We start from the raw sequence: 12,302 nt of genomic DNA, 5'->3' as shown, positions 1-12,302 counted from the left end.
GGCAAAGTGGGGGAGTCATAGCAAACCCATCTGTCCCAAGTATACACACAGGAACTCAAAGCTCAGCAGCCCATCTGCCTGCCTGGCCCAGACTACTCTGCATCCCCATCTTTAGTGCACAGTGAGCCTCTCCCTATGCAATGCAGACAGAAGCAGAAGTTTGGCTTCCTGAAGAATGTTGTGCAAATTTGAGAAGCAAGCCCCCTACCCCATCTCCCCAAAAGCCTGGAGAAAGCTACTTGCCCACATGATGGACCAGCACTGGAACCAGAGACCTGTTAATTCTGCCTGTTTTGTCACCCCTGCTGAACAGTCCAACTGCCACCACCACGTCCTGTTTCCAGGTCCTCCTGTCCCGCTCTTCCAACCTGTCTGTGGACGACCACATCTCTCTTCCTGTTAACCTACAGTAGACATGCCTGGTGACATAGTCTGTAAGTAAACTTTCAGTGAGAAATTTAAACACACACATACAACTCTGACCCACTCCACCTCTCCCCATTCTTGCTCATTTCCTGTAACTTCTTCTGTGGCAAGAATAATAAATATGGGAATAACCTGGAGGTGAGCAAGTTCAATTCCCTTTTGAAAGCCGAATGGATCCAGACTGCCTAAAGTTCAGGCTCTTCTGAACTTTAAGGGCTCCATGGGACTGGGGAGGGACCTGTGTAGAGGCTGAAGCGACTCCTCCTTGGATACTAGTACAGCATGTTGACTTCTAATTAGCCCCTGCTGTGAATGCCTCTCAGATTTTTACTTTATCAACTATGCTTTATGTAAGAGCACATATTAACATAAATACTGCCCTTGGGTCAAAACCCTGATGTTATCACACAAATTACAGGCACTGGCATTTTTGTCTTCTGGAAGGTGAGTCAACTTTAACTGTCCTGCATGTTAACATGTATACCCTTTTCCTGGAGTATATAAGCTATGTATTTGGAGTGTAACAGCATGAAAATCCACCTATCTTTTTGTTACACGTAACTATGCACCTGCCTATAAATTCCCCAATAAATCACCCTTTACTGACAAGTGGATTTGCCTGTCTCTGTCTTTGGTTGCCTGGTACCTTCTGCACTTTGGAATCACTTTGCATGTGTGAACATTTTACACACCAACTGGCCAGCTAGCCAGCACAAGCCCAGTAGCCAAAGAAAAAGAGAAGTGAAAAGGTGGAGAGGGAAATCTATTTGGGGTGGTGTTGCCCATTTGTTAGGTGCTTGTGGGTCACTGAGTGAGTACAAGGATGCCCCTAAAATGACTCAGGGCATAGGGAGCATGTCACTCACACATCCTCTTATACAGCTTATGCTTGTAGGGCATCAGCCGCCCCACTGTAAAGTGAGAGCATGTGATAGCCCATCTACATCCACGTTGAAAGATAATGAAATCATAATATTACTTACTTTAAATAGGCAGAAAGTTAAAAAAAAAAAAAAAAGACAGGATTCTGTACCTTGGAGAAATAAGATTTGTGAGAAATAAATTTGATATACAGTAGAGAACCTAAGTTTGCCTTGGGAATTTGTAAGATCTAGTTTGCTTATAAATCAGCAAGTCTTTTGAAATTATGTTCTGATTCACTATTTTCATTGCCTTCTGAAGGTAGTAGGTAGGATAGACACATACACACGGATTTTTCTTAGTTCTCTTGTATGAAGTTTAATTTTAGCTTGATATATGTATATTGCACTCAGTGTAAATCAAAACACAGTAATCTTTATGTGCTCACTTGGCCCAGATAAGAGCGATGTGCAAAGGAAAATATTGGGGAAAACTGAATGAATATTTAGGATTTAAAGGTATTAATTTAAATTATATTCCCAAATAATCTTTATTATAAGCATCACAATATTTCCATAGTAATAAAAAAGAGAAAATGATACAAAATTGCAAGTATGAAAACAATATTCTCCAAATTATTAGAACTTTAGGGGCTTTGGGAAGAAGAGATTACTAGAGAAGTCATTCTACTGTGTTATGCAATAATACATTATTTTCATCTGTTAACTACAATCTTGGACACTTTGACATTGGTGGCAGGGCAATACTTCATTCATCGTACATAAGGGTTACAAGCAGTCAAGAAACACTTTTTTTTTTTTGCCTAAACCAGTAATCTTAAAATTATGCTCACTTTAAAGGGTAAGGCTAATTATTCAGTGCACCTTGATTTGAGTTACATATACAACCTGTCCAACAGGAGTTATCTTCCCTTTCCTCTGATATCTTTAAAGATATACTTCTTTCTGTCATATCAAAACAATTCAATATTTCTATGTTCTCTATCACATCAAATAATATTCAATATTCTATTTCATTCTACTATAAAGATATGCCAGTATGTTAACTGGCTAGTGTTTGTTTTTGTTGTTTTGTTTGGTTTGGTAATAAGGAGCAATTCATAAAACAATTCACAGTGAAAATTCAAAATGTTTCTCTCTTACTTTAACACAGAAAAATGCCCTGAATACATACTGTATGCTTACATGCATCATTATTTTATAATTAAAGCACAAAATCATGTTTCTTTAGATTTCCTTAATGTATTTTACACTTGCCATTAAACTTTCAAGGAAAAAACTGGTATTACATTTACCTAATATTGAATGGCCTCTCATACCTCTCATGGAGAAACAGGAGATGACACATTTTCCTATAAACACTATAAAGTAGAACATCATGTAATTTGAGAACTGAATTACATCACAATGATAGTTGCTTTTGAAAATTTTCAAAAACCATCAATACAATATACCCACTGAATATAATTTTACCTGTCTATAAGTCAATGTTCTTGCTCTTTTGAAAACTATAGCCAAGGGTGGCACCTGTAGCACCTGTACCTGAAGCAGCTAAGGCGCCAGCCATACAGCAGAGCTGGTGGGTTCAAATCCAGCCCAGGCCTGTCAAACAATGACAACTACAACCAAAAAATAGCTGGGCGTGGTGGCATGCACCTGTAGTCCCAGCTAATTGGGAGGCTGAGGCAAGAGAATTGCTTAAGCCCAAGAGTTGGAAGTTGTGAGCTGTGACACCACAGCACTCTACTCAGGAAAATAGCTTGAGGCTGTCTCAAAAAAAAAAGAAACACAGCCAAATAAATTATCTAATTGCTTTGACTTCCCATTATAAAAGGAAAAAAAAAGAAACACAGCCAAATAAATTATCTAATTGCTTTGACTTCCCATTATAACCCCTATGGCAAATACTCTGGGTTAAATTTACAAAGTATACTTTAGTTTTTACTTAGGTGAATCCCTTGATGCACACAGACTTATGTTTTGATTATACACATGTATATGGCCCCACATTTATTACAACAGTAAAGTGTATTTTCTTATGAACTGCATGGTAATTTATCAAAACTCTTTTGACATATATTACATCTACAGAGTTTCTGTAGTGTGAATTTTCTGATGTTGAGTGAGTTGTGAACCACGGTAAAAGATTTTGTCATATTCTTTACATTTGTAGGGCTTCTTTTTTGTATGAATTCTCTCATGTTCTCTAAGGCTTGAAGACTGGTTAAAGGATTTACCACATTCTTTACAACTGTAGGGTTTTTCTCCAGTGTGAATTCTCTGATGTCGAGTAAGGTGTGAACTACAGTAAAAGGCTTTGCCACATTCTTTACATTGGTAGGGTTTCACTCCACTATGAATTCTCTGATGTTGAGTAAGGTGGGAACTACGGTTAAATGTCTTCCCACATTCTTTACATTTGTAGGGTTTCACTCCAGTATGAATTCTCTGATGTTGAGTAAGGCTGGAACTACAGATAAAAGCTTTGCCACAATCTTCACATTTGTAGGGTTTTTCTCCAGTATGAATTCTGTGATGTTGTCTAAGGATTGAAAATCTAGTAAAGGATGTGCCACATTCCTCACATTTGTAGGGTTTCACTCCAGTATGAATTTGTTGATGTTGTTTAAGGCCCCCCAGCTGAGCAAAAGATATGCCACACTGTTCACATTTGTGGGGTTTTGCTACAGTATAAATTCTCCTACGTGGAATACGATTGGAACTACAGTTAAAGGCTTTGCCACATTCTTTACATTTGTATGCTTTTTTCCCAGTACCAGCTCTCTGATGTTGAGTATGGCTTGAACTGTTATTAAAGGCTTTACCACCTTCTTTACACTTGTAGCGTTTCTCTCTAAGATGAATTCTTTGATGCACACTAAGATTTGAGGAGCAAGTACAGAATTTACTACCTCTTTTAGAATTGTGAGGTTTTTCTCCAGTATAAAGTTTCTGATGTTGCTGAATTTGTGAACTCCTGTTAAAGGTTTCACCATGTTCTTTACATTTGCAAAAGGTTTTTTCAGTATGGATTACGCTATGTTTTCTTTGACTGGATGACTGAATAAAAACTTTCTGACATTTGTTACATCTGTATGAATTTTCTCTAAGATGAATTCCCTGATTTTGAAAATGTTTCCCTGATGGGGTGAAAGCTTCCATACATTCATTACATTTGTAAAAATACTCCGGAATGTGGATAGTCTCACTGCTAATAAACTTTAAACCTTGATTAAGGACTTTTTCACATTTTGTACATTTGTAAGGAAAGTCTGGATATTGAGATTTCTGATATTTTCTTAAGCAAGAGTCTTGGTTCAAGGTTTTTTCAGGTTCATTGCACTGATAATTTTTTTCACCAAAATAAATATCTTGGTAATTATTTAGGGAAGAGTCTTGGATAAAAGACATCAAAGTCTTATCATATAGGTAATGTTTTCCCCAATTATCTATTCCTTGATATTGATTAAGCAATGACGATTGGGTAAACACCTTATCATACTGATCACAGTTATAAATTTTGGTACAAAATGGTATTATTTGTTGGTGGAAGAATATGAAACTTTTTATAATGGATACATCGAATTGATCACATTTAAATATATTCTCTTCAATCATAAATCTCTGGTCTTCAGAAATATTTGACTGAACACTTAATCCAATCCTATATCCAATATCCTGAATTTCTCTAGGGCTTTCCAAAGACTGGGTATTGCTTCCTTTAGTATGTAGGGCTGAAAAGAAATGTACATATACTTTAAATCACATGTTGAGTCTAGTGAGCACAAAGATCAATAACCATTACAGCAAATCAGAAAGACTGCAGAACATACAGAATTATCATGGAAGGAAAAGATTAAGGGCTTTTAAAAATTTTTTTAATTCAGACAGAGTCTTACTCAGTCATCTGGAGTAGAGTGTGCCCTGCTAGTCATAGCTCCCAGCAATCTTAAACTCTTAGGCTCAAGTGATCCCCCTGCCTTGTGGCTAGGACTATAGTCATCCACCACAATGTCCGGCTAGGTTTTTTTCTATTTCTAATAGAGATGGGGTCTCGATTTGCTCAGGCTGGTCTTAAACTCCTGAGCTGAGGTAATCCATCTGCCTTGGCCTCCCAGAGTGCTAGACAGGCATGAACCACCATGTCCAGCTTAGATTACAGGCTCTTATGAAGAAATAGGCAAACCTTTCTATTTTCTTTTTCTTTTTTTGAGACTGAGTCTCACTTTGTCACCCTCAGTAGAATGCCATGCGTCACAGCTCACAGCAACCTCAAACTCTTGGGCTTAAGTGATTCTCTTGCCTCAGCCTCCCAAGTAGCTGGAATGACAGGTGCCTACTACAACGCCCAGTTATTTTCTTGTTGTAGTTGTCATTGTTGTTTGGCAGGCCTGGACCCAGTTCAAACCCGCCAGCTTTGGTGTATGTGGCTGGCGCCCTAGCTGCTGAGTTATAGGCACCAAGGTCTCCCCCTTTTTTTTTTTGACAGAGTTTTACTTTGTCACTCTCAGTAAAGTGTTATGGGATCATAGCTCACAGAAACCTCAAACTGTGGGCTCAAGCGATTGTCTTGCCTCAGCCTTCCAAGTAGCTGGGACCACAACACCCAGCTGTTTTTTAGAGACAAGGTCTCACCTGGCTCAGGCTGGTCTCCAACTTGTGGTCTCAGGTATTCCACTCACCTTGGCCTCCCAGAGTGCTAGGATTACAGGCATGAGGCACTGCACCTGGCCCAAACCTTTCTAACAGAAAAAAAAAAACATAGTACTCTATAAAAGACACATCCTTCCAACACTTTGGAGAAGTGCCCAGAATGTCTAGTGTGGCTACATAGGTCTAATTTTTCCCTGCATAAAATCATGCACTAAAGGATGAAACAGGTAGCTGTTTTTAAATGACAAAAAGCTCAGCAAAGATTACAAGACATCAAAGAAAGCAAGCTATACAGTCTAACAAAAGGACAAAAAAAATTCAAGTGGCCCAAATAAGTACGAAGTAGTTATTTTATTATTATTACTATTTTAAGACAGAGTCTCACTTTGTTGCCCTTGGTAGGGTGCCATGGCATCATACCTCACAGCAACCTCAAACTACTGGGCTCAAAAGATCTTCATTTTTTTTTGAGACAAAGTCTCACTATGTCGCCCTCAGTAGAGTGCCATGACGTCATAGCTCACAGCACCTCAAACTCTTAAAAATGCTATATTATGTTCTTTGCATGGTTCATAAAGCAGGGTTAATTTTTAAAAGAAGTTGAAGTAGATAATCAGAGTCTAATTCACCTGACTGGAAACATTAAATCATAGTCACTGGGCATATAAGATTTACCTTATCAATGAACAAAACGTTAAAACAGAAAAGCCTCAGCCCAGCATACCTTAAAAGAATATAAATGGGCAGTAGAATATAAATGTCTTAACATAGTAACTAAGAAAATGCCATGAAGGATATGTTGACCCGTTTGATGAAAACATTTCCAATTGTATGTAAAACCAGCACATTGTATCCTGTGATTGCATTAATGTACACAACTATGATTTAATTAAAAAAAAAAAAAAAGCACACGGAAAAATAAAATAAAATAAAATAAACACAGAAAAACTAGCTGGGCATTGTGGTGGGCAACTGTAGTCCCAGCAACTTGGGAGTCTGAGACAAGACAATTGCTTGAGCCCAGGAGTTTGAGGTTGCTATGAACTATGACCCACAGCACACAACCCTAGGGAGAATGGGTGAGACTCTGTCTTAAAAAAATAATAATTATGGGTGGCGCCTGTGGCTCAGTTAGTAGGGCACCAGCCAAATATACTGAGGGTGGCAGGCTCAAATGGCCAAACTACAACAAAAAAATAGCCAGGCATTGTGGTGGACACCTGTAGTCCCAGCTACTCAGGAGGCTAAGGCAAGAGAACTGCCTAAGCCCAAGAGCTGGAGGTTGCTGTGAGCTGTGATGCCACAGCACTCTACCGAGGATGACAAAGTGAGACTCTGTTTCTAAACAAACAAAAAAAAAAATTAAAAATAAATAAAAATAAATTTAAAAAAATAATAATTATATAGAATCAGTGAACTTGATGAGAAAAATAATTATTACAAATTAAAAATAAAGAATTTCTAAAATCAAACAAAAACCTTAATAAATTTATATCCAAAATACACACCCTACATGAAATGCCACAGAGTCAGTTCTTCATACTGAAAAGTAAAATATGATTTACATAGTTAAGGTAAATAAATATATAAAGTTCTGTGGTAAAGATGATTATATCCTGCCGGGCTTGGTGTTCCCGCCTATAATCCTAGCACTCCCAATATGGGAGGATTAATTGAGCTCAGGAGTTGGAGACCAGCCTGAGCAAGAGCAAGACCCGGTATCTACTAATATAGAAAAATATAGCTGGCCACTGTGGAGGGCACCTGTAGTCCCAGTACTCAGGAAGCTGAGGCAAGAAGATCTCTTGAGCCCAAGAGTCTAAGGTTGCTATGGGCTATGATACCAGGGCACGCTCCCCAGGATGATAGTGAGACTGTCTCAAAAAAAAAAAAAAAAAAGATGACTATATTCATACATACACTGTTCTGTGTTATTACGATGATACATAAAATACTTTCAGTTCTGCCGTATATTTGAAAAGACAAATCTTTAATTAACCATACATTTCTGTTTATGAATATACTATTCAAAAATATGTACTTTGTGCCATCAAAAGTATGTAACTGGGGATGTGCAAAGGCAGGGCTTTGTATGAAATTAAAGTTCTCAGCTTAAAATAGTTGGTTATAACTTTCAGATGTTTTACGCAGTATCTATGCTAACCACAAAGAAAAAATCTATAGTAAATATCCCAATGCCCCTGGCATTTGTAAAATAAAAATTAATAAAAAATATAGTAGATACACAAAAGAAATGAGAAAAAAATCAAAACATGTCACTACAAAAACCAACAAAATAGGGCAGTGCCTGTGGCTCAAAGGAGTAGGGCGCCAGCCCCATATACCAGAATACCAGAGGTGGCGGATTTAAACCCCAGCCCCCGGCCAAAAACTGCAAAAAAAAAAAAAAAAAAAAACCCCAAGGAAAATAGTAAAATAAAGTAAGAACATAATACCCAGAAGACCTATAGAAATAAATGCAATAATGAATCATTCTATTTTAGTCATTATTTTCTATGTAAATAAATTCAATCAAAAAAATTTTTTGGAATTAATATAACAAACAAGATCTAACTCTATACTTTCCACAAAAGACCACTTTAGAAATAAGAACACAAGGTGGGTTGAAAGTGAAAGAAGAAAATTTATTGAATTCAATGTCAAATAATATCACATTGACAAAATAAATATTACATGAGAAATTGTCAAGAGGGGCAACAAAGACTATTCCTCGAGGATAAAATGGTCCATTAATCAAGAAGCTATATAAGTATTAATCTAACATAGAGACCTACTACTGTATCACCCAGGTACTTGAGTGTGAAGCAACCTTCCACAGAACTCAAGCACGAGGCAGACAGTACAGTAATAGTGGAAGAATCTGATACCTCGCATTCAATATTGAAAAGAAAGAAACTGACAGAATAACAAAAAAGAAACAGAAGACTTGGCCAACACTGTATCTTATATACAGCTAAAAGTTATGGTCTGAAGTTGCCACCCAAAAACACAAGGATACACACTATTTTTTTTTTTTTTTTAAAAAAGGCCCCAAGCTTTCCCCCGGGGTAGAGTGCTGTGGCATTACAGCTCACAGCAACCTCCAACTCCTGGGCTCAAGCGAGTCTCTTACCTCCGCGTCCCAAGTAGCTGGGACCACAGGTGCCCGCCACAATGCCCGGCTATTTTTTGGTTGCAGCCGTCACTGTTGTTTGGCGGGTCCGGGCTGGGGATTCGAACCTGCCACCTTAGGTGTACGTGGCCAGTGCCTTAGCCGGTTGAGCTATAGGTGCCGAGCCCTATTTTTTTTTTTTTTAAGAGACATAGTCTCACTCTGTTGCCCTTGGTAGAGTGCTGTGGCATCACAGCTCACTTCAACCTCCAGCTCCTGGGCTTAGGAGATTCACTTGCCTCAGCCTCCTGAGTAGCTGGGACTTACAGGCACCTGCCAGAATGCCCAGCTAATTTTTTGTTGCAGTATGGCCGGGGCTGGGTTCGAACCTGCCACCCTCGGTATATCGGGCCAGTGCCCTACTCACTGAGCCACAGGCATCACTCGAGTATACACACTACTCTTAAGCACACATAGTACATTGTGCCAGATAGAAAATATGTTAAGCTGCAAAATGAGTCTCAACAAATTTAAGGAAATAAAAATCACACCAAGTATATTTCTTGATAAATATACTTCTATTTCAATAAAATAAAATTAAACTAGAAACCAAAAGAAAAGTGATATGTCCACAATGTTGTGAAAAAAGACTCAATATTGTTAAATACTACCAAATGTGATCTGTAGATTTGATAAAATCTCTACCTGGCCTGGGCCTACTAAACAACAACAAAAAAAATAGGTGGGTGTTGTGGCGGGCGCCTGTGGTCCCAGCTACTTGGGAGGCTGAGGTAGGAGAATCGCTTGAGCCCAAGAGTTACGAGCTGTGATGCTAGGCAGTCTACCCCACAGAGGGCAGGCAACAAAGTGAAACTCAGTCTCAAAATAAATAAATAAATAAATAAATAACTCAATTAAGTTCAAATAGGGGGGAGAAAAAGGGGAAAGGATTTGGGAAAGTTCCCACCCAATGGGTATACCACATGGGTATACACCACACTTCCTTGGTGAAAAACACAACTACAACTCAGACTCTAAGCTTATGAAAGTGATGTTAACCAAAAATGAAAACAAAGATGTACCTCAAATATATTCAAAGCAGAATATGGAACAGATGATTTTTACGCATTAATGTATACTGAAGCATTAGTCTCAAATGACTATTTGGAGGCAATCCAAATGTCTTTTTATGGATAAGCAGATACAGAAAATGTATATATATGTGTGTATGTGTGTATATATATATATAAATTATATATATTTATATAAATGTATATAAATATATATATAAATAAAATGGAATATTATCTGGCCTTAAAAAATGCCATCTTGGGCTCAGCATCCATAGCTCAGTGGTTGGGGCACCAGCCACATGCACTGGGGCTGGTGGGTTCGAATCCATCCCAGGCCTGCTAAACAACAATGACAACTCCAACAAAAAAATACCCAGGCATTGTGGCAGGTGTCTGTAGTCCCAGCTGCTTGGGAGGCTGAGGCAAGAGAACCGTTTAAGCCTAAGAGTTTGAGGTTGCTGTAAGCTGTGACACTATGGCACTCTACCAAGGTGAGACTGTCTCTTAAAAAAAAAAAGTCATCTTACCACATATTATACTAAGGAAAAACCCTGAAGACACTGGAGTAAAATAGGACAGGAAGAAGAAAGAGGCATTGTTTTATTGAATGTACATAAAATATCTAAAGTAGTCAAACTCAAAGAGAAAGAAAGTACAGGCGGCACCCGTAGCTCAGTAGGTAAGGTGCTGGCCACATACACCCAGGCTGGTGGGTTTGAACCCAGTCCAAGCCAGCTAAAACAACAATGACCACTGAAACAACAAAAATAGCTGGGCACTGTGGAAGGTGCCTGTAGTCCCAGCTACTTGGGAGGCTGAGGCAGTGAACTGTAATGCCACGGCACTCTACGTAAGGTGACAGCTTGAAACTGTCTCAAGAAAAAAAAAAGTACAATGATATTCTTCAGGAGCTAAAGAGAGGTGGAAAGACAACTTATTGTTTAATGGGCATTTTTCTCCTATTTGACAAAATAAAAATAATTTGGAAATCTGTTGAAAAACTATGTAAATGAATATACTTAACGCTACTATAATGTTTGAGATAACAATTTGACCTTTTTCACCAAAATTACAAATTTGACTACATAAAAATAGTTACAAAATTTCTCAAAAATCACCTTCAATCCTAGCACTTAGGAGGTCGAGGCAGGTGGACTGCCTGAGCTCACGAGTTTGAGACCAACCTGAACAAGAGTGAGATCCCTGTCTCTAAAAAATAGCCAGGCATTGTAGCAGATGCCTGTAGTTCCAGCTACTCAGGAGTCTGAGGCAAGAGAATCACTTAAGCCCAAGAGTTTTAGATTGCTGTGATCTGTGATGTCATGGCACTCTACCGAGGTGACAAAATGACACTCTGTCTCAAAAAAAAACCAAAAAGCAAAAAATCACCTTCAGATAACAAAAATGTTTCTCTCACATAATAATATATATTCAAACAATAAATACATTACAAATTTAAGACTTTCACTACTCTCTAGACAGAATAAAACAATTACTGACTGTAAATATATATGTGTATTTATAACATATATATATATCCATACACAAGATTAGTCAAGAACAAGAATGAATAATACCTATAAAGGTAAAAACACAGATGTTTGTACAGGCAGCAGACACGTGTTGAGTGCATATGTAAATTATATACCACATCACCTTAAATTGTACAGAGTTGGCTTGGCACCTGTGGCTCAAGCGGCTAAGGCGCCAGCCACATACACCTGAGCTGGCGGGTTCAAATCCAGCCTGGGCCTGCCAAACAATGACGGGTGCAACCAAAAAATAGCCAGGTGTTGTGGTAGGCACCTGTAGTCCCAGCTACTTGGGAGGCTGAGGCAAGAGAAAAGCTTGAGCCCAGGAGTTGGAGGTTGCTGTGAGCTGTGATGCCACGGCACTCTACCCAGGGTGATGGCTTGAGGCTCTGTCTCAAAAAAAAAATAAAAAATAAATAAATAAAAAAATAAAGTATACAGAGTTTAACCTCACTATCCAATTCATAATATTAAGGTTAAAAGTCAAAAATAAAAGAAATTTTGATGCATAAAATGACAATAAACATAGATATAGAATTAGAAATAATTTTTAGCCACACAGTGAGACCCTGTCTGAAACAATAAAAAACTTTAGATATCTACAATTTTCTTTTTTTTTTTTTTT

The 12,302-nt window shown here is 38.1% G+C and overlaps 1 protein-coding gene across 1 annotated transcript in view; it reads right to left on the bottom strand.

Annotated features, from left to right (window-relative positions):
• Positions 1-3,392: 3,392 nt before the first annotated feature.
• Positions 3,393-12,302, bottom strand: part of LOC105888352 (zinc finger protein 11-like) — a 106,221-nt gene continuing 97,311 nt past the window's right edge. The window contains exon 5 of the mRNA XM_023508964.1: positions 3,393-4,135. Within this exon, the coding sequence (XP_023364732.1) occupies positions 3,393-4,135 (743 nt within the window). The remainder of the gene's footprint in view (positions 4,136-12,302) is intronic.

Source organism: Otolemur garnettii, unplaced genomic scaffold, assembly GCF_000181295.1.
Source record: "Otolemur garnettii isolate 467f Iridium unplaced genomic scaffold, OtoGar3 scaffold00300, whole genome shotgun sequence".
In the NCBI taxonomy this organism is placed as follows: domain Eukaryota; kingdom Metazoa; phylum Chordata; class Mammalia; order Primates; family Galagidae; genus Otolemur; species Otolemur garnettii.
This window is presented reverse-complemented; position numbering and strand designations above follow the sequence as displayed.